Source organism: Diadema antillarum, unplaced genomic scaffold (assembly GCF_040938485.1).
Source record: "Diadema antillarum isolate AM-2024a unplaced genomic scaffold, OU_Dant_1.0 seq00000367_RagTag, whole genome shotgun sequence".
NCBI lineage: Eukaryota > Metazoa > Echinodermata > Echinoidea > Diadematoida > Diadematidae > Diadema > Diadema antillarum.
The window spans coordinates 1,258,598-1,286,122 of NW_027271368.1; the positions used below are offsets into that span (position 1 = coordinate 1,258,598).

A 27,525-nucleotide genomic window follows, 5' to 3' on the forward strand; every position below is an offset into this window, starting at 1 on the left:
GTCTTCAGTGGATTCTACTGGTTTAAATCAAGCATTTCTACTGGTTTCTACTGGTTCCAATAAGAATTCTTACTGGTCTGCTACTGGTTCCAGTACAAATTTCCTACTGGTTTTCTACTGGTTTTATTTCACTTTCCATATTGAAACCAGTAGAAAATCGGTCTCCACTGAACCCGTACAAACCAGTAGAATTCTACTGGTTTTAGCTCTACTGGTTTCTATGGGAATTTCGACCTGGGAAAGTGCTCTTACAGGAAAAGGGGTCTGAGCATTGACAAAGTCGAAGCCAAACAAGTAGCAGAGAGGAATCTCATCTGCGCAATCCAGAAGGAAGCCTTTCGTGAAGAAAGAAAGCAACTCGACAAATCAGATTCCCTAGCCACTTCGAAGTCCAACTCACTGAGACAGCTTGACCCGTTCCTAGATGACCACGATCTGCTACGGGTGGGAGGTCGGTTGAAGAAGGCAGAAATGATGTATGGTGAAAAACATCCTGTCATCCTACCAAAGGATAGCCACCTCTCTAAACTTGTCGCCTTACACTACCATCGAAGAACGGCACATCAAGGAAGGAATCTAACCATCAATGCTATTCGCTCTGGTGGTTATTGGATCACTGGTTGCAGACGCATTGTCTCTTCTCTTATCAGCAAGTGTGTTCACTGCATCAGATTCCGAGGCAAGCCAAGAGGACAGATGAAAGCCAATCTACCACAAGACAGAGTAGAACCTTCACCTCCTTTCACATACTGTGGACTCGACTGTTTTGGTCCCTTCACCATCAAGGAAGGGAGAAAGGAGTTGAAGCGATATGGACTCATTCTTACCTGCATGTCAATGAGGGCTGTACACATAGAAGTGCTAGATGACATGTCTACTGACGGATTCCTCAATAGTTTGAGATGTTTCATTGCAATCCGAGGAAACGTTCGCCTCATTCGTTGTGACCAAGGATCAAATTTCATGGGTGCAAAGCACGAACTAAACAAGGGCCTTTCTGAACTGGATGAAAATCAAATAGCTACCCAGTTACTGAAGATCAACTGTGAGTTCAGGATGAACCCGCCGGCTTCGAGCCACATGGGAGGAGTCTGGGAGCGGCAAATCAGGAATGTCAGGAACGTCCTGAATGGTATACTTGATCCGTCGGGCACTCTACTCTCAACTTCTTCTCTGCGAACGTTCCTGTATGAAGCGATGGCAATCATCAACAGTAGACCTCTGACCGTCGAAGATCTGGAGTGTCCAGATGGTCCACTCCCATTGACTCCCAATCATGTCCTGACAATGAAATCAGGTCTCGTATTACCCCCTCCAGGACAATTCGTGAAAGAAGATCTCTATCTCCGAAAGAGGTGGAGGCGTGTCCAATACTTAGTCAACCTCTTTTGGGCACGCTGGAAGAAAGAGTATCTTCACACCCTACAAGCAAGAAAGACTTCGTCACAGCCACAGCCAAACATTGAAGCAAACGACATTGTCATCTTGCAAAACGAGAGTCTCTGCAGAACGGACTGGAGAATTGCCAAGGTCATTGAGACCATCTCCAGTGATGATGGTTTGGTTCGAAGAGCGACTCTCCTCATGGCAACTCCAGATCTAGACGAGCAAGGCAAACCACTCCACAAAAGAAGTGTAATCGAACGACCTGTTCACAAACTGATCGTTCTCATCAAAAGCTCAGAATAGTTACTGACTATGTTATATTTTTTGAAGGTTTTCACAGTACTTTGCTGTGGCATATTGATTATTATTGTGATATACTTCGCTATTGGTTTGGTATCAAACCTTTGTTTACACAAAATTAAATGTATAATAAAGTGATTAATGTGAAATAAAATCATAGATGATTTTGGGTGGGAGTGTGGCAGCAGTCCCCAGGTTGCTGCCATGGCAACAGTTACTCTCCCTGGCGGTATTGTTAGATGCGCGTATTGCCCTAGAATACGCTAGGCGGTATGCTTTGATTATTGTATGCGCGCAGGCGCTTCCCTTTGATCTTGTAATGGTAACCAAATAGTAGAATGATTTTATACGCTCAGATCAGTTTCACGTCTGTATAGCTACTACAGAAAACATCGAAGGTACATTCAGCAACGAAATCTTTAAAGGAAAAGGAATAAAAGTCAACGAACCATAAACAAGCTGCTTATATTATGTGATATAATGTTCACCAAAGAGTTTCACGGGTACGACCGTTGAGAATAAATATCTGACCGTTTCCAACTACGTCCCGTTTGTCAACTGGTAATTTATCGCATGGGCAGCTACACTTTTGTGATCTTGAAGGTCTTGCCCTGTACTTAAATTAGCATTGCTTAGTACTAGTCCAAATGTGCTTGTGAGATGGCGGTCGTTATACAATGTACAGGCCTACAGTCTCGAGCCCAGGGGCCGCAGAATGGTTCAAAGTGTAGGGACTTCGACTGTTATGTATGATAGTAGCACCGTCCACCGGGTTTGGGCACGGATCAATTCCCCCCTACCCTCCCACTCCCCTTCAAAGAATCTTAGCGTTCCACAGCCCCTGTATTGTGTGGGACCTAGATGGCGCACTTTTTGGTTGTGATCAAGGATTCGCGCTCTCACGCACGCAAGGACTTGCGACAAAAGTTTTTTTTTTTTCCAATGTTGCTGACGTCAGAGATAATTAAAATACATAATAAAAATTATTATAATTTAATTTGTCGATGATAGGCTTCGCGCGTTTTGATGTCCGGTTATTACACATATAATGCCAGAGTAATCAAATAAGTTTTTATAATTAGCTTTTGTTTTATTTATGATTGGAATCAGCGTGTGGTTGGTCGGGCGGTCGGGCGGTCGGGCGGTCCGTTGCAAATCTTGCGTCGCGAACTCCTCTTACAATTTTGAAGCAATTTTGATGAAACTTTGGGTGCATGATGACATTGAGGTGTAGATGTGTAAGATATGTTTTTTGAGTTTATCGGAGAAAGCGTTGTTATGATAACCAAAATTTCCCATGTGGAGTGAATCATACTTCCACAGTATCTAAACAATTTATTTCAAATTTGGCATGTATAATGATTTATAGGTGTAGTTATTATTATTTTATGGGAAAATCTTGTGGAATTAATTACTTCTACAATTTGGGAGTAATTGAACTTAAGTTTGGTGTACATGATGATATTGAGGTGTAGATGTGTAAGATATGTTTTTTGTGTTATAATAGTCAGAGAAAGCGTTGCCATGGTAACCACAATTATTATTACTATTATTATGAAATTGTATTGAGATATGGTGTTTAATTAAAAGATGTTTGATAAGTTTTGGTATTTGGTGAAGTTAGATAAGGTTAAATGTTATGAGGTCAATGAAAACTATGTATTGGAAGATACTAAATTTGGATAGGTGAGATATTGTTTGATGTATAAAGTAAGAATGCAGAAAGGATATTAATGAATGTATGAGCTGAATAATCGTATAAAAGTGATATAGTTTTTGTATAGTAATGAAGAGTTTGTTCGCAAAAACCGATAAGTCCATATTTGCCAAATGGAGATATTTGCGATTAAAGGTCAAGAAAAATAAAAAGAATAAGGAAATTTTTGCTTCTTTTGACCATAACTTCAGAAATGTAGCTTTATATGTAGTGACCAATATATCATTTAAAAGGTATTACTTTGTACTTTATTAAAGAGACCATACTTCAAAATCTTAAAAAATGGACTTATCGGTTTTTGCAAACAAACCCTTTAGTTGTAGTCGGGTTATGTATTATGTTGGTGTATTATGTTGCTGTATGTTGATATGAGTTAGTTTCATTCGACTTTTTGTGATATGCCTGTGGTGTACCTGTGATGTATTTAATGTTTATTTTGTTGTGATATCCAATGTACAAAGAATTTCCAGAGTGGAAAATAAAGTAATGAATCAATTACCATGCATGCCGTATATAGGTTGCCTAAGGAGTTTGTTATAGGCTTACCCTGGCCTTGTCCACCAGCAGCACTGTCTGCGTAACAGTGCATTAGTTTGCCACGCCCACCACTCTATTCTATTAAAGCGTCCTCTCTTCGAAATACATCTTTCAATCGAAAGTAATAAAATCAAGTGGTAATATTTACCAATCTATTTGCAGGCATCAATAGGCTGTCGACAGACCAATTTAGACTTGTCATGAAAATCGACGAGAATGACCACGCATTTTAATATACGTAGGATAGGGTATCCTTAGTGCCTACGTTCAGCACAGTCATGTAGGGGTCTATGTGGTGTGTAGATGTTCGTATATTCTGTGTGCAGCGCACTGCCATAATTATGACCTTAAAGAAATATAATCGCGCTTTCGGCATTGATAACTTTCAATATTGTGAAACAATCTGAATTATTTGTTTCAGAGTATCAAACTATAACTTGTCTCCAACATCTTGCAGAACATCCCATGCAATCCGGTCCAGTGGTCACGGAGAAATGTGAGATCTTTATAAAACTTATCACGGGGCCATTTCTACCTAGATTGACCTTCATGACATTCATTGATGAATAAAAATATTGTGGTCATTATACTATCTAGGAGATGTATTTAAGGAAAAAAGCCTAAATATAAATGCGGATAGCGTGAAAGCAGCAATATTAGCAGATAACACATCAGAGAAAGTTTGATGAAAATGGAACAGGGTTCAAAAGTTATTAATAATATTGTAAGTTTAGGGCTACTTCACTTCATGACGACCTTGTGATCCAGTGGTTATAGGCTATTCTTGGCCCCGTCTTATAAAAACTTTTGATTGATTCAAATCAATCCCAATTTTACGATTGAATGCAAATCCATCTCATAAAAAAACACACACAATTGACACCTTAATTATTCCTTTGTATTATGCAAAAAGTGGACCCTGTATATTGCTGCTTTCACCCAATCCAATCCACGTTTGTGCTTTTCTAACGAACGGGTCTGCACAGTATACAATATTTGCTTTTACTAGTAGTCGTCTGTTATGACTACTCGATACCAAACCTCTTTGCTCAATGCCAATACGGTCTTGCGCCACCTGCTGGTGCCATAGATAAAGGCTGCACTTACGTAAAACTAAGACTATACAATGTGTAGTATAAGAGGCTCACTACATAGGTAGGTGGATCGAGTACAGTGGTCAATAATCGTACATTCGTCTAGACAGCCAGCTGTCAGAACAGTGCTCAAAGATGTCGCAAAAAGTGGTGTTGGTAAGTATAACGATTTTCGTCTTCGGAGATATGTGAAGTAGGGAAGAGTAGTTATGGTTCGTTGAGAACGACTTCGTCGAACATAGATCATAATCAAAATTTAACCTCACGCGCTTGGACCTACCCGTTCTGTACGTAACTCAGGTACGACTAACTGCTATTGGTACATAAATCCAGGGACCAGGGTAGAGAGGAATTGGTGGGTGGGATCAGGGAGGTGAGACTCGCCTCCCTGGTGGGATCGCGCTCACATCCCGGTACGGTGGTACAACGTGGAGCTGCAGCAACTGTTAACCGCAGTTTGCAGCTCCACTCAAGAAGGGAAGTTTTGCTCCATGGAATAGCCTAGCCATCATTTTTTGATATTGCTCATGTGAACAGTCTGACCAGGCAGGGTGAGGTACAGTACCAGGCGACAGAGCTTAAGCCTAGCACTCCCTTCCCATTGTTTGTAAAAACTGCCCAGTCATCATGCCAGTCATGCACATTGAATAGCAAAGTTTGTTGAACCTAAGTTGAATAGAGTTGTCACCTCTGCTGCTTTGTACTCCGTGCAATGGTTGAAGGGATGGTACATAGGCCTAAAGACAGTAAACTGTTCTTCTAACGTTAGGCCTATTGGTTGAGGTGAGGTGTCAGCTTCTAACTTTTTGCGAGATACTTAGAAACCAAGTGCTTTGATTTAAGAAATGTTAAGAGCATACAATTCTAAGAGGAATTCAAGTTTATCCACTGACAAACAGTTTTGCAAGTTAAAAATATTAAAGATCATACATTTCTAAGAGGAATTCAAAGTTTGTGTATATAAATGAAAATTGTTTTACAAATGGCTGAGATATCCAAAAACAAATTAAGACTAAGCAATCTTGATATAAGGTGGGTCCCACTTTTTATTAGGATTACTTTGTTTTTGATAGATATCTTAGCCATTTTAAAACCAATTTTAACCAAATAAACAATGAATTACTCTAGAATTATATGTTCTTTCATATTTCATGAGAGGTTTCTCATTATCTCAAAAAGTCATCATCAACACGAAACCTGAAGCCCTATCTCAACTGAAACTGTGCCATCCCTTCAAGCAGTATTTTAGTAGGTTTACTGTTCCCAATATCACTGATCATGAAAACATGAAACTACAAACAAATCTTGTTTCTTTGTTTAATATCTGATTGCAATTGGATGTTTTCTGTTTCTGTTCATCTGATTTTAGTTTTACAGAATGTATTAGATAACCATGCGTCAGCACATGTAGGTTTGCTTTGCCAAATGTCATTCTACGTCAAAACAATACCTACCTACAGCCTTTTCAAGGTATAATCTCTACTGCATGACTAATCCCCTCAGTCTCTCTAATCACTGAAAGAAAATAAAGCTCACTCAGATAGGTGATTTATGGTGGTGCTGGGAGTTTGTCTGTGTAATGCAACTGAAGAAAAACCCTTAATGTGTTAGAATTGTCTTACTGCTAAGAGTTATTCTCGGTGAGCAAACAATACTTTATTCTCTGCACTGCAAATGGATTCCATTTGCTTTGATAGGGAGAACCAATGCCAACATTCTGTACAAATTCTTTGATTCAGCTGTAAAAAAGTATGAAAAAAAACCCCAGCTGAAACAAATGACTGCATTACATACTTCAAAAAGAATAATGCACTCCTGTATATTTCTGTTTCCTTTACTAGCTATGAAATGAACATCGTGAAAATAAAAGCCACATGCAAGTTGTGTGTATTATTGACAGACATGGCATAATACCCAAGGAGAATATCAAAGTTTTGATAGTGTTGAAACAGACGCAGATCACGGGATGTTGGCTGGGCTGGATTAGACAGTAGAATAGACCAAGCTAAAGTGTTCTTTTAAAGATGAGTTGCATTGTTGTGATTGCTTTTTTCTTTGGATTTGTTGTTAGGTTACCGGCAGCAACACAGGGATCGGCCTGTCTATAGTCCGTTCTCTCTGCAAACATTTTGGTGAGAATGGCATCGTCTACCTCACCGCCAGGAATGAAGGGCGGGGCCGGGAAGCCATAGACACCCTGGAGAAAGAGGGACTCCACCCTCGTTTCCACCTGCTGGATGTGGGCAAGATGGCGAGCATGGAGGCGATGCGAGACTTTATCAAAGCAGAGCACGGAGGACTGGACATCTTGATCAATAATGCAGGCATTGCCTACAAGGTATGACTGGTCTCAGTCACTTTGATCGAATATTCCTTGCTCTAAGAGTGTTGAAGACATGAGAATTTCAACCCTCATTGAGCAAGGACAAAAGTGTTATGAACAGGATAGTTCATTTACTGTTAGATATCAGACTTGTAATGTGTAGACAGGTATAATCAATGAAATATCCTAGATTTTAGATTAAATTTATTCCAAAGGAAAAAAAACCAACAACACATAAATACTGTTAAAAACCGGTATTATTGGCACCTTGACTCTTCAGTCTGTGATTTACATGTATAGGCCCCCCCCCCCCCCCCCCCCCCCCCCGTGGCCCATAGTGGCCACTTACTGTTAAAGGAGGAATGTTCCTGTGCATGTTAATTTTGCGCATTTCATGAGAGCCAGGATTCACGAAATTAAAACGCACCTGAAAGTTCTTTCCTACACTATATGCATTGAATGTTAAGGCAACTCGAAAAAATGTCATGCCGCCAAAAAGGCTGTTGGCCCCAAATTCCCAAAAATGTTCTGCGAAAATATTGTGTTTTACAGTATACAGTGCACTCCCGTTATAACGAACACGGTTATAACGAAATTTCGTTATAACGAAGTAACTCTTCTGGTCCCAAAATTATCACCATTAAAGTCTATGGTAAAAAATTCGCTTATAACGAACACGGTTATAGCGAAATTTCCGTTATAACGAAGTCTTTTCCGAGCGCCACAGACAAAGAAAAACAAAAGAAATGTGCTCCGCTATAACGAAATGCGAATTGCTTTCGAAAATACGTAGCGGAACAAGCATTTATAGCGTCTCTGCATGGGTGAACGCTTCACACCACTGTGTGTTCGCTCTTTGTGTCACGCACAGTTTCTGAGGGGAACTTGCATTTACTATTGTGATACAGTTATTCCATCACATTTCACATAGCTTTCCGGTGTATAATGAGTATTCAGCAAACAAAATATGATATATATACGTGGTTTCCTTGTTTTCGTTATATATTGTATTTGTTCGGTTATATATTGTATTTGTTCGGTTATAACGAAATTTCGTTATAACGAAAGAAAACGGCTGGTCTAGAGCATTTCGTTATAACGGGAGTGCACTGTACCTCTAAATCTGATATTTTGGTTGCCCAAAAGAGTGATGGCCTGAAATAAAAGCATATGAAAATCTGTTTTGAAACTCACTTGCTTGATTGGGTCTCCAAAAGAGAACTTTTTTTTTGAAATTTGATGACATCAGTTCATTTCTGGTGAGCCCTGGTATAGGCATTGTAGCATTTTTCATGTTGCAACATCTGTATAAGTGTAGAACACTTCAATAAAATGTAATGATATCTGAGTTGTTGTCACACACAGAAAAGGGAATGGTGTGAACTCTATGTTTTCTTCCACAGTCAAATTTAAGGTTGAATATTGCCATTATCTGTCTCTAGCTCTGCTTTAAATCTGTTGTGGTAACAAGAAATAAAATACAAAATGCATTTGTAATGTAGCTGAAAAAAAAATGATGGTTGTTAATGCTTTGAAAGACATTCAGTTTTAATCTGTTCAGCCAAAATATGTTTCTGGACATCCACTTACAATTCAATTTTTCATTCAAGTCTTTTGTTCAATAAAATATTTTTCATGTACGCCTTTGGTACATTGTATGTCTCAGTATTTAGAATTTTTACCCAGATTTCTTGATTGCTTGCCCAATAGAGCTCTGCTCTATGGAAAGATTTAGATTTCACTGGTTTAAAATAACAAAAATATTCACAGCTGATATTCAGGCATTAGATCCTCAAAATCAACAAGGAGATACTCTGCCGATAACAATTTGGAAATACCCATCTTTATACCCCCGCCAAACGAAGTTTGAAGGGGGTGTATAGGAATCAGCGGACGGTCGGTCGGGCGGTCGGTCGGGCGGTCGGGCGGTCGGGCGGTCGGTCGGGCGGTCGGTCGGGCGGTCGGTCGGGCGGTCGGTCCGTTGCAAATCTTGCGTCGCGAACTACTTCCTCAGTTTTCAACCGATTCCCATAAAACTTGGCATAGATGTGTGCCTTGGGTTGTAGATGTGCAAGACGTATTTTTTGACAGTACCCAAAAGTACGTTGCCATGGTAACGGCATATTATGGGCAAAAATGGGTACAAATCTTGCGTCGCGAACTCCTCCCACAGTTTTTGATCAATTTTTATGAAATTAGGTACAGATGTTCATCTGAATATGTTAATGTGCAAGACACATATTTCCGCAGTGGCAAAAAGTGCGTTGCCATGGTAACGGCATGTTATTGGTAAAATATAGGGCAAAATGCTTCATGGCAAAACTGCTTCATCAGTGTTCTTCCAATTCTCATGGAATTCATATTGAATGTTTGTCTTAGGATATAGGTCAGCATGACACATTTCTTGACAGTGACAAAAAGTATGTTGCCATGGTAACAGCTCCCATATTATGAGCCAAAATGATGGAAAATTTTGTGTTGCAAACTACTTCCTCAGTTTTTGCCCAATTTCCATGAAATTTGGTACAGATGTGTGCCTTTGGTTGTAGATGTGCAAGACGCATTTTTCGACAGTACCCGAAAGTACGTTGCCATGGTAACGGCATATTAACCCTAACCAGGCCGGGCTTTTTTGGGTGTTCTGTGGCCGGGGAGGGGTTGATTCAACCCCCCCTGAGATCTCGGCCGTCGATCGCAAAATCGCCATGATATTTGGCACATGCATTACCTGTGGCGTAATCTACGAAGCTATACAAAAAGAAATGGAAATTTTCGTCATAATAATTAATTATGCTAATATATGCATAAAATCATACATTTTGCTCTAAATCAGAAATTAAAGCTCCTAGAATCCTAATTTTTGGTGAAAACATTCTTTGTAGCATTCCTAACAATGTACTTGAAAAAAAAATTTGGTATCAAAATCAATTTCTTATGTATTTTATTGTTTTATGAATTTCTTATGTATTTCCATGTTTTTTCGACCTTTGGTTTTATCATTTTTTTTCCGCAAAATTTATGACAGAACCTATATCAAGCATAATTATGCTAAAATTGATTAGTTTCAGCCTATAAAAGTGAAAATAATCATATCTTTATGAATAAGAAGAGAAAACTCAATTTGCATAGACTTTACACACAAAATCACGTTTTTGAGCCATTATCGGTCTGACAGGCATGTATAAAACGTTATGCAGCGTCGTAACGGTATGCAAGATTTTCGCAAAAATGGTGTCAAAAGATGCGCGAGACTTGAAAGTAAAAAGTCAGCGGACGGCGCGGTCAAAAAATTTCGCGCGGTGGAGTAGTCATGAAAAATGTCGAGGGGGGGGGGGGGGGTTGATTCAACCCCCCCCCCCCCCCCCCCCCGGCCTTTTTAGGGTTAACGGCAGAAGATCAAGGAAAGATCTTGCGGATTTAACTACTTCCTCAGTTTTTTGACCAAAGCTTATGAAATGTTGTTTGGCGGGGGTATAACCAGTCGCTGTAGCGACATTTCTAGTTTGTTTTAGAATCCCTCAAGGTGTATACACCTCTGAAGGAAGAAAGCTCTTATAGAAACTGAATTCAAATGAATCAGGCAGTGAGCTTCTGATTTGTGTTTCTGTAATGCATCGTGCCATCTTCTGTTTCCCAGGGAAACGATACTCCAATGTCTGAACAGGCCAGGGGAACCATTGACATCAACTTCTATGGAGTTCTCCACATGACAAACTTGTTTCTCCCTCTAATCCGGAATGGTGGAAGGTAATGTGTCTCTACAATTAATAAATCTACTGTGACCTATCAGTCATTGAAACGCACATTGATTTCAGAGTCTATGTGCTCGATGTGTGTGTGTGTGGGGGGGGGGGGGGGATCACTCACGAGGGGAAGAATCACATAGTATTGTCACCAGAATACTTTGTCTTTTGCTTTGATATTTGGCATGCCAATCTGACATTACAGTACATGTGTAATATTTGTAGTTTTAGCAGTGACAACTGCTATGTGATACAGTAATGATATGACTTTTTTTTTTCCAGTACAAGAGTGAAGGGTATTTACTGTCACCAACTGTAACCATTATCACTGAAATATTTAAGTTTGCAAGCTTATGAATTATTAACTATTCCGAGAAGAATTACACTCTAGTCACATGAAATGGATGGTCAGTTGATCAGAATTGCATAAGTAGTGTATCGTGTTCCTTTCATTAAGGGGTGACACAAAGAGATAAAGAACAAACTCTTGAACATTTTGTCTAACAGTTGTCATAATTCCCCCAAAGCAATGTACTCATAACAGATTAGAGTGGGTATTTAGCAATATAGCAATTGTGCAGCCTGGCAGAAAGATACTTCACATAGAATACCAGTCACAATTTTTTTTTTTATCATCCGAGCGTAAAGATTGATTTGAAATGACATTATGTGGCATTTGTGCAGCATTCTTTCCTTAGCCCTGACAAGTGCAGGATGTGTTGCAATGAAGTCCAGCAGAGTCTAACCTTATCCTTGTCTCCCATATTTGTATCAGGATTGTCCAAGTAGCCAGCATGGTGGCACCGATGTCCTACTATCGCTGCAATGAAGACCTGCAAAAGAAGTTCAAGGAAGTGTCGACGGAGCAAGGGGTCATTGACCTCATGGAAGAATTTGTGAAGTATGGTTCTGACAGCTGTTTTCTGAATAGTATAATGTGTCAATTCTATTTTTGTTATTGTATTTTGATATGTATTTGATTCATCAGAAACACTCTTTTGACATCTTTTATACATTCTGTGCACGATGCCAAACCTTGAAAGTGAAGATCATGATTAACAGATCTGTATAAGACGAGATTTTTATTGACAAGATTTGGAAATGTGCTTCTTAAAGAATAATTGGTATCAAAAAAATTGTCAGGGTCAAGGGACCTGTATGTGAGTGCTTCTGTGTTGCCTTCATGATCATGTTGATAACACAAACACACAGGCATGCACATGTGCAAAGTAGAACTACGAACCGGTCTGCTGTGCTCCACTGATCTGTCCACCCCTATGCACACGTCTGCTTTCCTTCTGAAGTGCTCTGACTTTGTTGATATCACAGCAGAGGGAATGAGTTGTACCAGCTAGATGTGCTTACCGTCATGTCACACTGGCATCTTTCCTTCTTTTTTTTTTCCTGGTGAAATGACATATCCTCCTGCACCAATTGCTTGGGTCGTATTTGCTCCAAGGGATTAGGGTTAGTGATATGATAGGATTTTAGGGTTAGTCCTTTGTGAGGATTAGGATTAGGTTGAGGGTTATATTTTTGGTTAGAATTTATGCTTGGCTTAGCGTAAAGTTGATTTCATGGGAGCAATTGTCGAGAAAGCAAATGTCATGGAACGTAGCTACAATCTTTTTCATCTAATGCTTCAAGAGAAACATGCATGAATACCTCTCCCCATTCCTGCTTCACATTCTCTTTTCCTTGATGTTTCTTAAAATCCATCGTGTGGACTGTGCAGAGCGACAGGAACAGGGAACCACGTGGACCAAGGATGGCCTGACTGGGCCTATGGAGTCAGCAAGCTGGGTGTCGTTGCTCTCACCCGCATCCAAGGCCAGGCCGTTGCTAAGGATACCACCAAGGAGGATGTTCTCCTCAACTGCGTGAGTTTTAACATCAAAATACAAAGGTTTACTTATACTCAAGGGGTCATAACATTGTTTCAAGCAGATGTTTTGATAATGGTAATGGTGGTAATGGTAAGATTATTAGAAGTCAGATAATGGTGATGGTATTATTGATGATTGTGATGAAGATTACCACATAAATGGAATAAGGAATTAGAGTTGTTGCCAATGCTACACTGAAATTCTCCATTTGTCCAAATCTAACAACATCTGGCTCCACTTCTTGCCTCTCTGCAGTGCTGTCCTGGCTATGTCATGTCTAATATGACGGCCCATCACAAGTCTGCCATGGCCGCCAATCGGATTCCCACGGACGAAGGAGCCGTCAATCCCGTCTACCTAGCCCTCCTTCCTCCTGGAACCAAGGACCTCCAAGGCATCTTGATCTCCAAGAAGACAGTCAAGGACTTCTGGAACAACGATATTCGCCCAATCTCATTCTGATTCCCCCTCCCCTACCTCAAAATCCACACATCTTTTTTTCCACTCAGCAGAGGCTTAGCTGCCAGTGTGCTTTTGTCAGGTTTAATGTTTTCGTCTCTACTGTATAATGTGTTTGTATGTATTTGTGTGTAAAAATCCTTACGTACGTATGTATAATGTCAGTCTCATTGTCTTTCTGTTGTTTCTTGAGGGGCCTTGTAACGTTTTGACTTCAGATTTTTATATTCAAAGACTCGTTCAGAGCTTTATATTTAGGTCTTCGGTCAATCGGTTTGTTATAAAAGGTTAGGATCGAGGTTTAAGATAAAATCTCACATTCAAAGAAGTTATTTGATAGAAGTTCAAAAGTGTTAAATTACAGGACATTACCCTTGGTTGATTGTTCAGTGGATATGATGAATTGTCAGAAACAGGTTGAGATGAAGTTTTGATACATTTCCCTCTCCATTCCCTTTCCCCTTTTAGAATGAAATAAACGTGGTTACATTTTGTGATAATCACCTATGATCAAAAAGCAGTTGGTTTGGAGCATTTTCTTTCTTTTAATATCAATAGATGTTAAGATTGAAAGAAAGTTGTCCTAAGGTTTTTGAGATTAAATAAAATTACACATGAAACTCGGACCTTAGTTATGTACTGGTGTGTGCTATGATAGAGCATGTCAGTATGCATTTTGAACTACTAAATTTCTCTGGGGTCAGGGGTCAAGGGCCAGAGGCAAATTCAAGTGAGATCACAGTGCATGCAATTGTGATTGATGGCAATGGAAAATTAAGGTCCATTGATGTCAGATATTACATCATCAAGAAAGCAAGGCACCACAGACCTGGGCATGAAAAACATGCAACGTACTTGTAGAACTGCATGGCCTATGATGTTTTCAGTGGGAATCAGAGAGTGTGTGCAGATTCCTCATTCCAAGCAAAAGGGTGGCTGCTGCCTCATACCTGATTGAATTCACATCAATAGTAAAGTACATTGTAGAAATCCTTCGTGATGTCAACCTTTGAAATATCTCTGCTTATTGTATGAGGGCTTTCTAGCCAAATATTGTGTATGTTTGTCTGTGTATTTTTGTTCTTTTTTTTACCTGTATTATATCCATGAAAGAATTCAACCTATGCATTATTCTTGGTACAAGCAACAGCAATCCGAAGAGTAGTTGATGAGACAGAACCCATGTGAATGTTACTGTATGACTACACTTTGTCACAATTTATCCACTTTTTCTGTGTTTTGAAATGGCTATGGTTTGCTTTAATGCAAAGATTGTCATGTATCGATCAGTTCATCATTGGTGATACAATCCTTAAGTCCTTTGACAGTCAGTGAGTCCATGTTCTGAGTGTAGGTCTTCAAGAACAGTGACACTCATGTTCAGTGCTATACAGTGCACTCCCGTTACAACGAACACGGTTATAACGAAATTTCGTTATAACGAAGTAAATCTTCTGGTCCCAAAATTATCACCATTAAAGTCTATGGTACAAAATTCGCTTATAACGAACACGGTTATAGCGAAATTTCCGTTATAACGAAGTCTTTTCCGAGCGCCACAGACAAAGAAAAACAAAAGAAATGTGCTCCGTTATAACGAAATGCGAATTGCTTTCGAAAATACGTAGCGGAACAAGCATTTATAGCGTCTCTGCATGGGTGAACGCTTCACACCACTGTGTGTTCGCTCCTTGTGTCACGCACAGTTTCTGAGGGGAACTTGCGTTTATTATTGTGATACAGTTATCCCATCACAGTTCACATAGCTTTCCAGTGTATGATGAGTATTCAGCAAACATAATATGATATATATACATGGTTCCTTGTTTTTGTTATATATTGTATTTGTTTGGTTATAACGAAATTTCGTTATAACGAAAGAAAACTGCCGGTCCCGAGCATTTCGTTATAACGGGAGTGCACTGTATACTGTTGTATTTCTTGACTTTTGTTTGATTCAGGATTTTCTGGAACAGTGCACATAGTGTAAAATGTCCTAAATTTTGTAAGTCCTGCGTTGGTATTCTGACGTTTTTGAGACAGGGGTGTTAAAGGTATTGTTTACCATTGGAAGCTGTAATTTACAAAATGTTCGAGTTGTGTATCATCTTCGATGCATATGTGTAGGTCAGATATATCACAAACATCCTACCATATAAAAGTTTTGCAATCAAGCCTGAAGTAATGTGATTTATGACTATTTTTCTCAATAGACCATAACTGTAGATTGTTTATCGTGGAAAAATTCATTAATAAACTACATGTATTCACATTTTGTATACTTAACAATACTTAAATTTGATTATACTGATTAACATTTTTTACATTGGTTTTTTCTATCCCTAACTCACATTTTAGAATTATTTTGAAGCACTAAAGCTGGGGTTTTGTTTCATCTGCAAATGGTATATAATGCCATTAAAGTGAATACAGCCCTTATAAATTGACACATTCTAGATGCAGTTAATGTTCCAAACCTTTGCATTCCCGTACAGAAGAGAATGCTTGTCAAGCCCCATTGCATTATGCATTTTATGCTTTGATGGCTAAGATGGCATACATACATCTATGTACTGCATATACGATCTTATCAGGCAGTAATATTAAAGTAATTATGGAATACGAGGTATACATGTCATGCTACAAAGTCTTCTTTATCAGTGTGAATGTTACTGAGCAGTTAAAAACTGTTGAAAGTCAAATGTCCATGAAATTGACTCAATGATCATGCAATGGAAATGTATCCTGTGATTAAATGTCTAACAAAGAAATTTTTGCCTACATGATTATTTTTTTTTCTTCTTTTGGTTGGTTGATAAATGAGACGTGTCATGAAAAGGAGATGCACTAGTCAGAAAGGAAGATTGGGAGAGAAAACATGAGAAAGAAAATAATGAGTACTACGTTTGTATATTGTACTGGAAATGATGAAGATCAAAAAACGACCAGAGTTATGTACAGTATTTCTGCAACAATGGAGCAATAGGCCTATTCCATGAACAGATTGAATTGAAGATATTATCAACATTTCACATAGGCCTATTCATATTCATACTCAATGTTTATGTCATAATCATAATGATCTTCAATTCTTGACTCTATGTGGAATATAGCATGAGCATTGTATGAAATAGGCCAAGATGCAGCAATGTAAAAACCTTGACCATAAACGGTGATAGCTTCCAGCACGAATTGAAACATGGATGTAACACTTTACTAGTGAAATTTTCATTTTTGCTGAATCGTTGAATTCATCGGCTGTAAAAAAACAAACAAATTTATATATTCTTTGTTTCCTTGTACATGTATCTCCTAAAATAGAGAAATTTCACTAATTTCAAAGAAAGTCTAATAAAATACACTTACCTGAAAATTGTTTGCACTAATGTATATGAGAGCCTACATTATATCGAAATGTCGTTACAACCAAACAAGAAACATTTAAGGTACATGTATAATCTTAGGGCGTGAATTTTTTGTTTTAATCGGAATTTTGTGATAACCGTATTATTTATCACGGAAGTGCAGTATACAGGCATAGTAGAATGTTCTAGATGATTGGGAGGCAAGTTTGTCATGATCAGAATACTGTGATTATCCCATAACAGGTGGTGGTTTCTATTGTTCTGAATACAAAGGTCCTAACATGCCCAGTCCGACAGAGAGTTCTCTGCGAGAATTCTAAGCGTTTTTCCTGCGATCTTAAACCGTTCCCGTTACCCAACTTCTTTGCTGGAGATTTCACACAACTCGAGTGTATTTTCAAGTTGACTTTCAATGTTTGCAGTATAATACTTGATGAACAGAATGGTAGAAATTTCTCCAAAAGAAACACAAAAAAACCTTCTACGTATGCAAAATGGTGTAAAAATTATCGTGGTTGCATCTATATGGCCACCACAAACAACCCTGTCATCAGAGAAGTTAGGGTAATGAAATAAAGACTGAAATGTTGCATATATATATATATATATATATATATATGTATATTATATATATATATATATATATATATATATATATATATATATATATATATATATATATATATTAGACAGAAGTGTTGGAACAAGTTCACTCGGTTGACAGCAGGTTCATCCGTATTTTATTGCTACTCGGAGTTTCATGCCACCTGGGATGTATTTAATCATTGACTGATGATTGCTGTCAACCGAGTGAACTTGTTCCAATACTTCTGTCTAAAGCTCTTCCTTTGAGGATATCGAGCACTCTTCATAGAAGGATAGAATCACCAAGTATATATATATTATATATATATATATATAATATATACATATATATATATATATATATATATATATATATATATATATATATATACATATATATATATATATATATATATATATATATATATATATATATATATATATATATATATATATATATAATGAGCCTAGACACAAATTATAATATCTTCTAAAATTAAGATTCAGGCAGCGGTCTGATACTCTTCCTCCCCTGGACCTATTTTGGCTATAATTATTTACAGATAAACTCGGCCGGTCTACCCCATATTACTGCACCCCTTCAACGCGTCCATTTTCCAGAATACTGCGGCAGTCTAGACCAGTGGATTCAGAAATTCCGTAAATGGGGGGGGGGGGGGGGGGGGGGGGGGGGCGCACGCACCCCGTTTTTTCCTTTTTAATTCTTTTGTTTAAAAAAAAATTTCTTTGTTTGAACAGAAGAACTACAATCTGTAAATCTATGATTTACGGTGAACCTACTACAAACTATAGACAAAGATAAACAGAACTGTCACTATGGTGATGGTAGAATGCGAATGTTCTGGTATCGTCTCGTTAATGGGAAATCAGCTAAATCTGAAAGTATCGGTGAATTTACAGCTTTGAATTTTTCTCTTTTTCGAAAGGGGATAATCAGATGGTTTGGACTCTCAATGTGAAGAATATATCTGGATAGCTTTTAGGCCTTTCTGACTTGCGGAAAAGTCAAGCCAGTAACCTGACTTTCCACTACATCAAAAGCAGAGATTGTTTTACGCAGCCGATATGCGCTATACAGTTTATCTATACTCAGTGCATGGCGGCGCCCTATTCTATTCCATGTACGAATTTCGGTGTTTCATTAATCGCTCTATTATAATAATATTAATATGCAGTGTCCAGTTTTCCCTCCGTGTATAGTCTGTGATATAGCATAGACTCGTCGATATTGTGTTATAGGTCTGTAATAAGTCCTACTATACGTTACGAGATATTGCTCATGATGTCGCGAAAAGTGGTATTGGTGAGTATAACGAATCGATTTTGGAGGTATTTGAAGAAGGAAAGAGTAGTCATTGTTCGTTTAGAAGGATTTCGTCGAACATGATCAGAATTAATCTCACGCGCTCTAGAACGTTGAGTTCAGGGGTAATAACCCCTGGGTGCTGTAGACCTAAACACGTAACAGAACGTGGTCGTGGTGAGATCATCGGTGTGATTTTCTCAGGAGTAGTATGACGTATATCCAAGGGAAGCTTTGTGAGAGAACTCTTGTCCGTCCTTTTTTTTTAATTTTATGAAGTACTATGAAAACACATGTAACATTTGCTTTTGTTGAAATGTAATATGGTATCATGTGTAGGCCTATCTGTACATTTATGATGTAGAGATCAGGTACCGGTGCAATTGCAAAGCTGAAGCCATGACTTTGCGATTTTGGCTTCTCTGTATACCAGTAGTGCAATGTATACGTAAAACTACAGAGGTGCGTAACTTTTCTCACATAATGCCTCTGATAGATCTACTCCATGCAAAGTTCAATCTTCTGCAAAGCGTGCCAGTAATATTCAATGTCAAAAGAAGTGTGGGCAATGTCGGAGCTGTGTTTGCACTGTCTTTCAGTCCTGGGATAAAACAAACAATCTTATCCAGAATTAGCTCGAGAATCATCTTTCATATCTTGTTTGTCAAGGTAAGGCTTTGCAGTAGCCATATCTTTATATCGCATTATTTCTATCCATAATAGTAATATTTTCCCCACCCCATCGTTTTCTATGTTCTGTGGGATCATTTCTTATACACTTTCAATATCCGCACGGGGGGGGGGGGGGGGGTCACTAAGATGTACCTACAGTTTGACTTCGATTGCACTTAAGCTCCTGTATGAATATACTTTCCATCATCATCATCATCATCATCATCATCATCATCATCATCATCATAAAAAAGCGATCAGAGTATACACGGTATATAAGCAAGAAGTGAAGCATACTATAAAGAATACAGTACTTTTATAATGCCCAAAAAGAAATAGGTTATACATTGCATAGTCCCAAAAAGGAAATTATGTTTTGATAGCCTTGATTGGTTCAGACAGTGTAATATTATTTTAGATTGAGCTATAATCATGCCCTTTCAAGAATGTTGCATTGTGGTGGTGGTTTTGTTTTGTTGTTTATTTTTAATAATCTTGTTGTTAGGTTACTGGCAGCAACACAGGGATCGGCCTGTCTATAGTCCGATCTCTCTGTAAGCATTTTGGAGAGAATGGCATCGTCTACCTCACCGCCAGGAACGAAGGGCGGGGCCGGGAAGCCATGGAAACCTTGGAGAAAGAGGGACTCCACCCTCGTTTCCACCTGCTGGATGTGGGCAAGATGGCGAGCATGGAGGCGATGCGAGATTTCATCAAGGCAGAGCACGGGGGACTGGACATCTTGATCAATAATGCAGGCATTGTCTACAAGGTAATAATTAGTCTCGGTCACTTAGATGTGCTTCGTTGTTAACATCTTTATTCCAAGAGTGTTGAATTTCAACCCATCTGGAGCAAGGTCAAAACTCTTTTAAACATGAGTCATTCAATGTAGATATCGGGTATATACTGCAAGAGGCCTATCTAAGAATCATCCTGGATTTTATCCCCTCGTTTACCATCTTCTCAGGAAAGAGTATGCAAAAATGCACCAAGGGGAAATTTGCAAGAATCTTGCAAGACCCCCCCCCCCTCCTCGTCTCTTGTTGTTGGTGTTGTTGTTGTTGTTGTTTTCAAACCTTTTAAAGACTTCAGTTGCACGTTCAATATCAAGTGAATCGTCAGTCATAGAATTTAGATGAATAGTTGTATATTAACGCGGGCCTTCAGATCTCACAATATTGTTATGAATTTGAGTCTGGAAAAAAAAAATCAATTTTAGCCCTTCATTCTCTTCCTTGAGTACACTCCTCTGTTTATGATTACAAAATGCAATTTTATGCTGGATTTAGCAATGAAAATTGTACTTTTATACAGTATTTCTGCGTTTTTGCTCAGATGCCTTTTGAGCTCTGGGCTATGGAAATATTCATAATATATGTGTATTCCATTGGTTCACGAAAATATTCACAGCTGTTATGCATTGAAAATAGATCTATCAAAAAGATTCTTACAGTCTTCAAGAATCTTCAGCTTATTGAAGGAGCAGACTTAACCAGAAGGAGAAGAAGAAACAAAAAAGCAAGGAGACATTCAGCAGATAACAACTCTAATATATTCATTTGCAGTTTTAGCATACACCCATATAGACAGAAAGCTCTCGCAGAACAAAAACAGGCAAAAAGCTAATAATTGCCTGTGTCTTCGTTCTATATTGCATAATGCCATCGTCCGTTTTCCAGGGAAATGATACTCCAATGTCTGAACAGGCCAGGGGAACCATTGACATCAACTTCTACGGAGTTCTCCACATGACAAACTTGTTTCTCCCTCTAATCCGGAATGGTGGAAGGTATACTGTGTCTTCATAATGAAGTACTTTATACATGTATATCAGTGCACTCCCAATATAACGAATACTCGGGACTGGCGGTTTACAATACTAGTTTCCCGAAATTTTGTTATACAGCCGAACAGTCAAGTACGTGGAGATGTCATTCATATATGATAATTTTGGGATCTTACTTTTTACTTCGCTGTAATCAGAATTTTCTTATAACCGTATTTCTTGTAACGGGGTGAACTGTGCATATGACCATTTCAACTCTTCTTTCAGTGTAGCATAGGGCCTATCATGATTCCATAGTCCATTTGCTCGATGTGCATATACATGTAAGTGCAGTTGGGAAAAAGAAAACGATTCACATATATGCTGTCAACAGAATAAGTGTTTTGCTTTGATGCTACCATTCGAAAGTGTTTAGCTTTAACATTATTTTGACATGCCAGTCTATCATTATGATGAATAATCATTCACAGTTTTTGCAATATCATTAAGTGCTACGTGTGACCCAGTACTAACAATGTTAGTACTGGGTCACACGTAGCACTTAATAATATTGCTAAAAAGTGTACAGCATTTTTGCAGTATTACAGTGCAGGGTAGAAGTACTTAACGTGTCGTGAAAAAGAAAAGGGCTGCAAAATATTTGTCACAACTATCACTGAAATATTCAAGTTTGCAAACATATTATGAATGATCTGTTCAGAAGAAAAATACCCTTTTTACGTGTGTGTTACTTGGGTGTCTTCTCTTGTGGCTGACAAGACAGCCACAAGACACCCAAGTAACACACACATCTGCTTAGCAGACAATATAGCTGAAGAAGACCGAAGGTCGAAAGCTTCCCACCAGCCGGCTTCCTGCAATATCTTTTGTCATTATTACATTGTCGTGACAATATATGTATATATATATATATATACTCCTAGATGGGTCATTTGGAAGACATTTCCATTTGTTTTATATGCAAATTTTAAAATACATGTTCAATGGCAATTTACGCAATGGAGACACGAAAATTGTCTCCCTAATGACCAGTTGTCTCCCTAATGAAGACACTTCCCCCCAATATGTCTCCCTAAGGTGCCAACTAGGGATATATATATATATATATATATATATATATATATATGTATATATATATATATGTATATATATATATGTATATATATATATATATATATATATATATATATATATATATATATAATATTTATACATATATATTATACTCACATATAACTCTGTCTGTTAAATCTCTGTCGACATCAAAAAGAATCACGTTTGGGGGCATTGGAGGCTCTAGGTGAATTGCAGGAGAAAAGAGTTAAGATAGCAGTATGTGACATTATTTTGTGTAGCCATTCATTCCTCAACCCTATACGCGTATAAAATTATACAGGGTGTATCGCAGTGAAGTCCAACATAAGTCAAATCCTATCTTTGTCTCCCATGCTTGTATCAGGATTGTCCAAGTAGCCAGCATGGTGGCACCGATGGCCTACTATCGTTGCAGTGAGGACCTGCAAAAGAGATTTAAGGAAGTGTCAACGGAGCAAGGGGTCATTAACCTCATGGAAGAATTTGTCGGGTATGGTTTCAACATTACTTTCATAATAAAAGGCCCTTAAAACTAAATAGAGATGTGTTTCCATTAATCTTTGTTGTTGTTATTTGTTGTTGCATGCGTGAGTATTCCAGCTGTCAACAAAAGCACTCTTCATGATACCTACGACATGCTGACACGACATTTGCTCTTGTGACAAAATTATGCTCCGGTGTTATTTTCTCCAATTAAGGACATAGGATTATAGGGTTAGGGTTCGATGTGATAGGGTTTTTAGGTTTGATGTACACTATATAAATACTAGAGGATTACGGTGTGAGTTATTTCTGTGAGTATAATCTATGTTTGGCTTAGCGTACAGATATTTCATGCATAACGGGACTCAATTATTGTCGTAGGAGCAAATGTCATGAAACCATCTAACTTTTTTTTTCTTTTCTTTTTTCACGATGCCAAGCCGTGGTAAGGAAAATGCGTTATCAACCCGTTTACCGGTATCAAGTGAGATTTCTTCGACAATCTTGTGGAAATTTGTTTTTTCAAGAAAATATTGTAATTGGCATCCAAAATTGGGCTAGGGAAAATTTTCCTCTGGCTGCCGGGCACTTCTGGGTTGCTTTCATGATCATTTATTGTTGATAACACACACGCACACGAACATAAGTGACCATACTCTAGAGTGAGTGAAAAAGAGTTCAATGTACTGGGTTTGTTTACCCATTTGCAGGACGGATCTTCATATTGTTCTATGTTGCTAAAAATGATCGTAGTTTATTACAGGAAGTGGGAAAGTTGGTGGATCATTATGTAGTGATGAGGAAGTGACCAATGTCAGTTGAGGGATAATGTACATTTTCAAAAAAAAATGTTTCAGAAATTGTTCGATATGAAATGTAGGGATGGCAACTCATGAATGATTGGCAAAGTTGGTGGATCATTAGGTAGTGATGAGGAAGTGACCAATGTCAGCTGAGGGATAATGCACATTTTCAACAAAATGTTTCAGAAATTGTTCGATATGAAATGTAGGGATGGCAACTCATGGATGGTCACCAATAAGCACTGAATTGATCAGTGTTTTAGTAGTAGCCATAATAGAAAAAAAAATCATGACGTACCTACTCGAGCAGGATTCGAACCTACGACCTCCTGATCACCGGACAGAAGGCATATCCAATAGACCACTGATCAATTCAGTACTTATTTACGTCGACGCAGGGCAATTTGCCAATAAGTTGCAATTAAGACATCTCGACGGAAGAATTTCATGAATTTGAATAATAAAGCAGTATACCCGCTGCATGCTATAAGGATTAGAACCAACACTTGCTGTCGGGCGAAAGCTTGGTGGTCTAGTGGAGATGATGCCTGTCCGGTGATCAGGAGGTCGTAGGTTCGATCCTGTTCGAGTATGTACGCCCATGATTTTTTAATATGGCCATACTACTAATACACTGACCAATTCAGTGCTTATTTACGTCGATGCAGGGCAATTTGTCAATCAGTTGCAATGAATTCATCTCGACAGAAGAATTTCATGAATTTGAGCTTATTTTGTGCTTAAAGGGATAGTACAGTATTGGTTGAGATGAGAATTGGGCTTTTAAATTTTTGCAAGATACCAAGAAAACACTTATAACATAGTACAAAGGATACCATTTTAATAGGAATTCAACGTTTATTTTATGAAAATCGGGTTTTGAATAACTGAATCATTCAAAAACAAAGTAAAACAAAGCGATCGTTACAAAGTGTGGGTCCCACACTTTATTAGAATCGATCTTTTTGGATATCTCAGCTATTTCAAAACCAATTTTTATCAAATAAGCGTTGAATTCCTCAATGAATTGCATGCCCTTTCATATTTTATATGACATTTCTCATTATCTCACCTTAAAATATTAGAAACCTGAAATTAGGTCTCAACCAGAACTGTACGATCCCTTTAAATAGCTCTCCCTATTCCTGATTCTCATTTTCATTCTCTTGATGCTCCGTGGTACAATCCTGTATATGTTGCCCTGCACAGAGCAACAGGAACAGGGAATCATGTTCAGCAAGGTTGGCCTGACTGGGCCTATGGAGTCAGCAAGCTGGGTGCCGTTGCTCTCACCCGTATCCAAGGCCAGGCTGTTGCTAAGGATACCACCAAGGAGGATGTTCTCCTCAACTCCGTGAGTTTCAGCCTCAACTTCAAGACACGAGTGTTTTACCCATACACCAGGTGTCATAACAGTATGTTCGTCCTCAGGTTTTAATTATCATGATTATGGAATGTCCAATGGTAAAATTGTTGGAATTCAGATGATGGTGATGATGCTTTTGGTTATTTTGTGATTGTAGTCACAATGACGAGTGCACTAATTGAATGTATGTATAGTTTTGAAGACATTTTTTTTTTTTGACACAACATTGTAGTTTGTTGCCATAGCTACACTGACATTCTCCAATTGTTGAAAGCTACCAACGCTTCCATCACACTCCTTGCATCTCTGCAGTGCTGTCCTGGCTACGTCCTGTCTAACATGACGGCCCATCACACGTCATCCAACATGATTTCCACGGAAGAAGGAGCCGTCAATCCGGTCTACCTAGCCCTTCTTCCTCCTGGAACCAAAGACCTCCAAGGCGTCTTGATCTCCAAGAAGACGGTCAAAGATTTCTGGAACAACGATATTCGCCCAATCTCAATTTGATTCCCTTCTATACCTCAATGTCATTTTCACATTCAGCAGCGACTTTGCTACATCGTACCTGTTTGCTTCTGTCAGGTTTAGTGTTTATTATGCCTTTGCGCTATACCACATGTGGATGTATATTTCTCATAAACGCCTTCAATCAGGGATCGAGTAGTAATTTACTCCAGGCACCTGGGAATACATTTCACGTCGAGGATATTCCCGTTTGTCCAGAGTATTTAACAGCTGTTTAAACTCAATGAAAAAGCAACATATTTGTGGCCCTATAGGGCTACCGTAGGGGTAGCAAGGCACCTGCCCATTCCGCAAAGTTATATGCCTAGAACTGCATGCATATAAGTGAACAGTACTTCACACAGTACAAATGGGGAAATTCAAAATAATTTTACACATGTCCTCGATTGTTTTGTATGTTCCTGTACACTCTATATGAAACCTGATTTTTTTACCTTAAACTGAATTTTGCTTCTAAGTTTGCCAATGTCAATTTAATAGTTTATCGTGATGAAGATATACAGTGTATATGATATATATGCAAATATATATATATATATATATATATATGTTTGTGTGTGTGTGTGTGTGTGTGTGTGTGTAATTTTATATCAGAAGCAAAAGAATAAAACTGAAACATACTCTGTTACCTTGAGCAACCAAAGTCATATCCCCAGTTGAAGCATCTAATGAGAATGTGTCTATGTGTGTCTGTCATTGATGTTTTTTACACTGTTTTTAGGGGCCTTGATAAGATAATGACTTCAGATAGTTCATATTCAACGACTCTTCCAAAAGATTCATCTAGATTTACGGTCAGGGTCTATAGATCAAGGACAAGGTAAAAAAAATAAATCGCATGTAAAGAATTATTTGATAAAACTTTAAATATAAAGTACATTAAGTCATATCCAATTTATTTCCAGGTTGATTGGATTTGGTGAGTTGGCAGTCATACGTTGAGATAAAGTTCTGATATACATGACATATTTCCTTTTTTCCCTTTTCCTTTAATGACAAAATAAACATGATTAAATTTGTGACCATGACAGATGATAACAGAGTATATAATAGGAAACATTTTCTCTCTTTTTTTGTATATTTGTTGTTACTGACATGCTGGTTTTTGGAAAGTAATTGAAATTGTACATGAAAGTCAGTCAACTTATGCACTGGTGTGTGCAATGACAAATAGAGCACTCGTGTTGTACGTGAGTGTCTATTGTTAGATGTACATGATATAGATCTATCTGGGGTCACGGGGCGGAGGATCATATTTAAATCTTGAGATCGCGGTACACTCAATAATAATTGATAGCCTCATATAAGAATGGATGTGAGATTATACATCGCCAAGAAAGCAAGACACAACAGGGCACCGTTTCCTTAAATTTGTCAGCCTAACAAGTTGCTAGTACTATAAGTACTCGGTGAAATCATTGGTTTTCATTGGCTGAGAAGCTCCGGGCACTGACTGTATAATGATATGGTAATTGTAAGAAATTGACAACTTGTCAGGACCGATAACTTCCATGAAGCTGTTGCCAGACCTGTTTATGCTCATGCAGTAAAGTGAAACATAGAACTGGTCTGTGGTACACTGTATTTGAATGTGGAAGTCGAGTTCATACACATATCTTTTTATCACTGTGAGCGAAGAGCTTGATGCTGCCTCGTAGTACGCCTGATATAATTCGCATCAATGAAGTGGAAGTCCTTCGTGATGTTAAGTGATGTTAACCTTTGCAATATATCTGGCCATTTTGCTAAGATTGTGTAGCCTAATATTGTGTGCATGTCTCTATGTGTAGTTTTTTTTTTGTCATAAAGTATGATGTCCAGGAGTTCAATTTAACCTATTCTTGATACAATAACAATCCAAAAAGTAATCAATGAGACAGAATATACATGCGAGTGATACGACTATAATATTTTCACCATTTGTGTACTTTTTGTGTATTTTGAAATAGCTCTAGTGTGTTTTAATGTTTGTCATGTAGAGCATACCAGCAGGTGCTGGTACATGCAATCTTATATTAATGCAAGAATGTTGAACTAATCTTGGCCTTTAATGTAGATGTTATGTAAGAA

The 27,525-nt window shown here is 38.2% G+C and overlaps 3 protein-coding genes across 3 annotated transcripts; all 3 read left to right on the forward strand.

Annotated features, from left to right (window-relative positions):
- The first annotated feature begins 474 nt into the window (after window positions 1-474).
- Window positions 475-1,689, forward strand: LOC139731259 (uncharacterized). The gene has a single exon (XM_071642145.1). The coding sequence runs from the start codon at window positions 475-477 to the stop codon at window positions 1,687-1,689; it is 1,215 nt and encodes a 404-aa protein (XP_071498246.1).
- Window positions 1,690-5,074: 3,385 nt separating this feature from the next.
- On the forward strand, window positions 5,075-13,557 carry LOC139731231 (carbonyl reductase [NADPH] 1-like). The gene is made up of 6 exons (XM_071642118.1): window positions 5,075-5,190; window positions 7,106-7,372; window positions 10,995-11,104; window positions 11,876-12,001; window positions 12,836-12,980; window positions 13,242-13,557. The coding sequence occupies exons 1-6, from the start codon at window positions 5,170-5,172 to the stop codon at window positions 13,446-13,448; spliced, it is 876 nt and encodes a 291-aa protein (XP_071498219.1). The 5' UTR covers window positions 5,075-5,169; the 3' UTR covers window positions 13,449-13,557.
- A 5,141-nt stretch (window positions 13,558-18,698) lies between these two features.
- Window positions 18,699-25,803, forward strand: LOC139731260 (carbonyl reductase [NADPH] 1-like). Its single transcript, XM_071642147.1, has 6 exons — window positions 18,699-18,719; window positions 19,897-20,163; window positions 21,074-21,183; window positions 22,640-22,765; window positions 24,771-24,915; window positions 25,240-25,803. The coding sequence occupies exons 1-6, from the start codon at window positions 18,699-18,701 to the stop codon at window positions 25,435-25,437; spliced, it is 867 nt and encodes a 288-aa protein (XP_071498248.1). The 3' UTR covers window positions 25,438-25,803.
- Window positions 25,804-27,525: the final 1,722 nt, after the last annotated feature.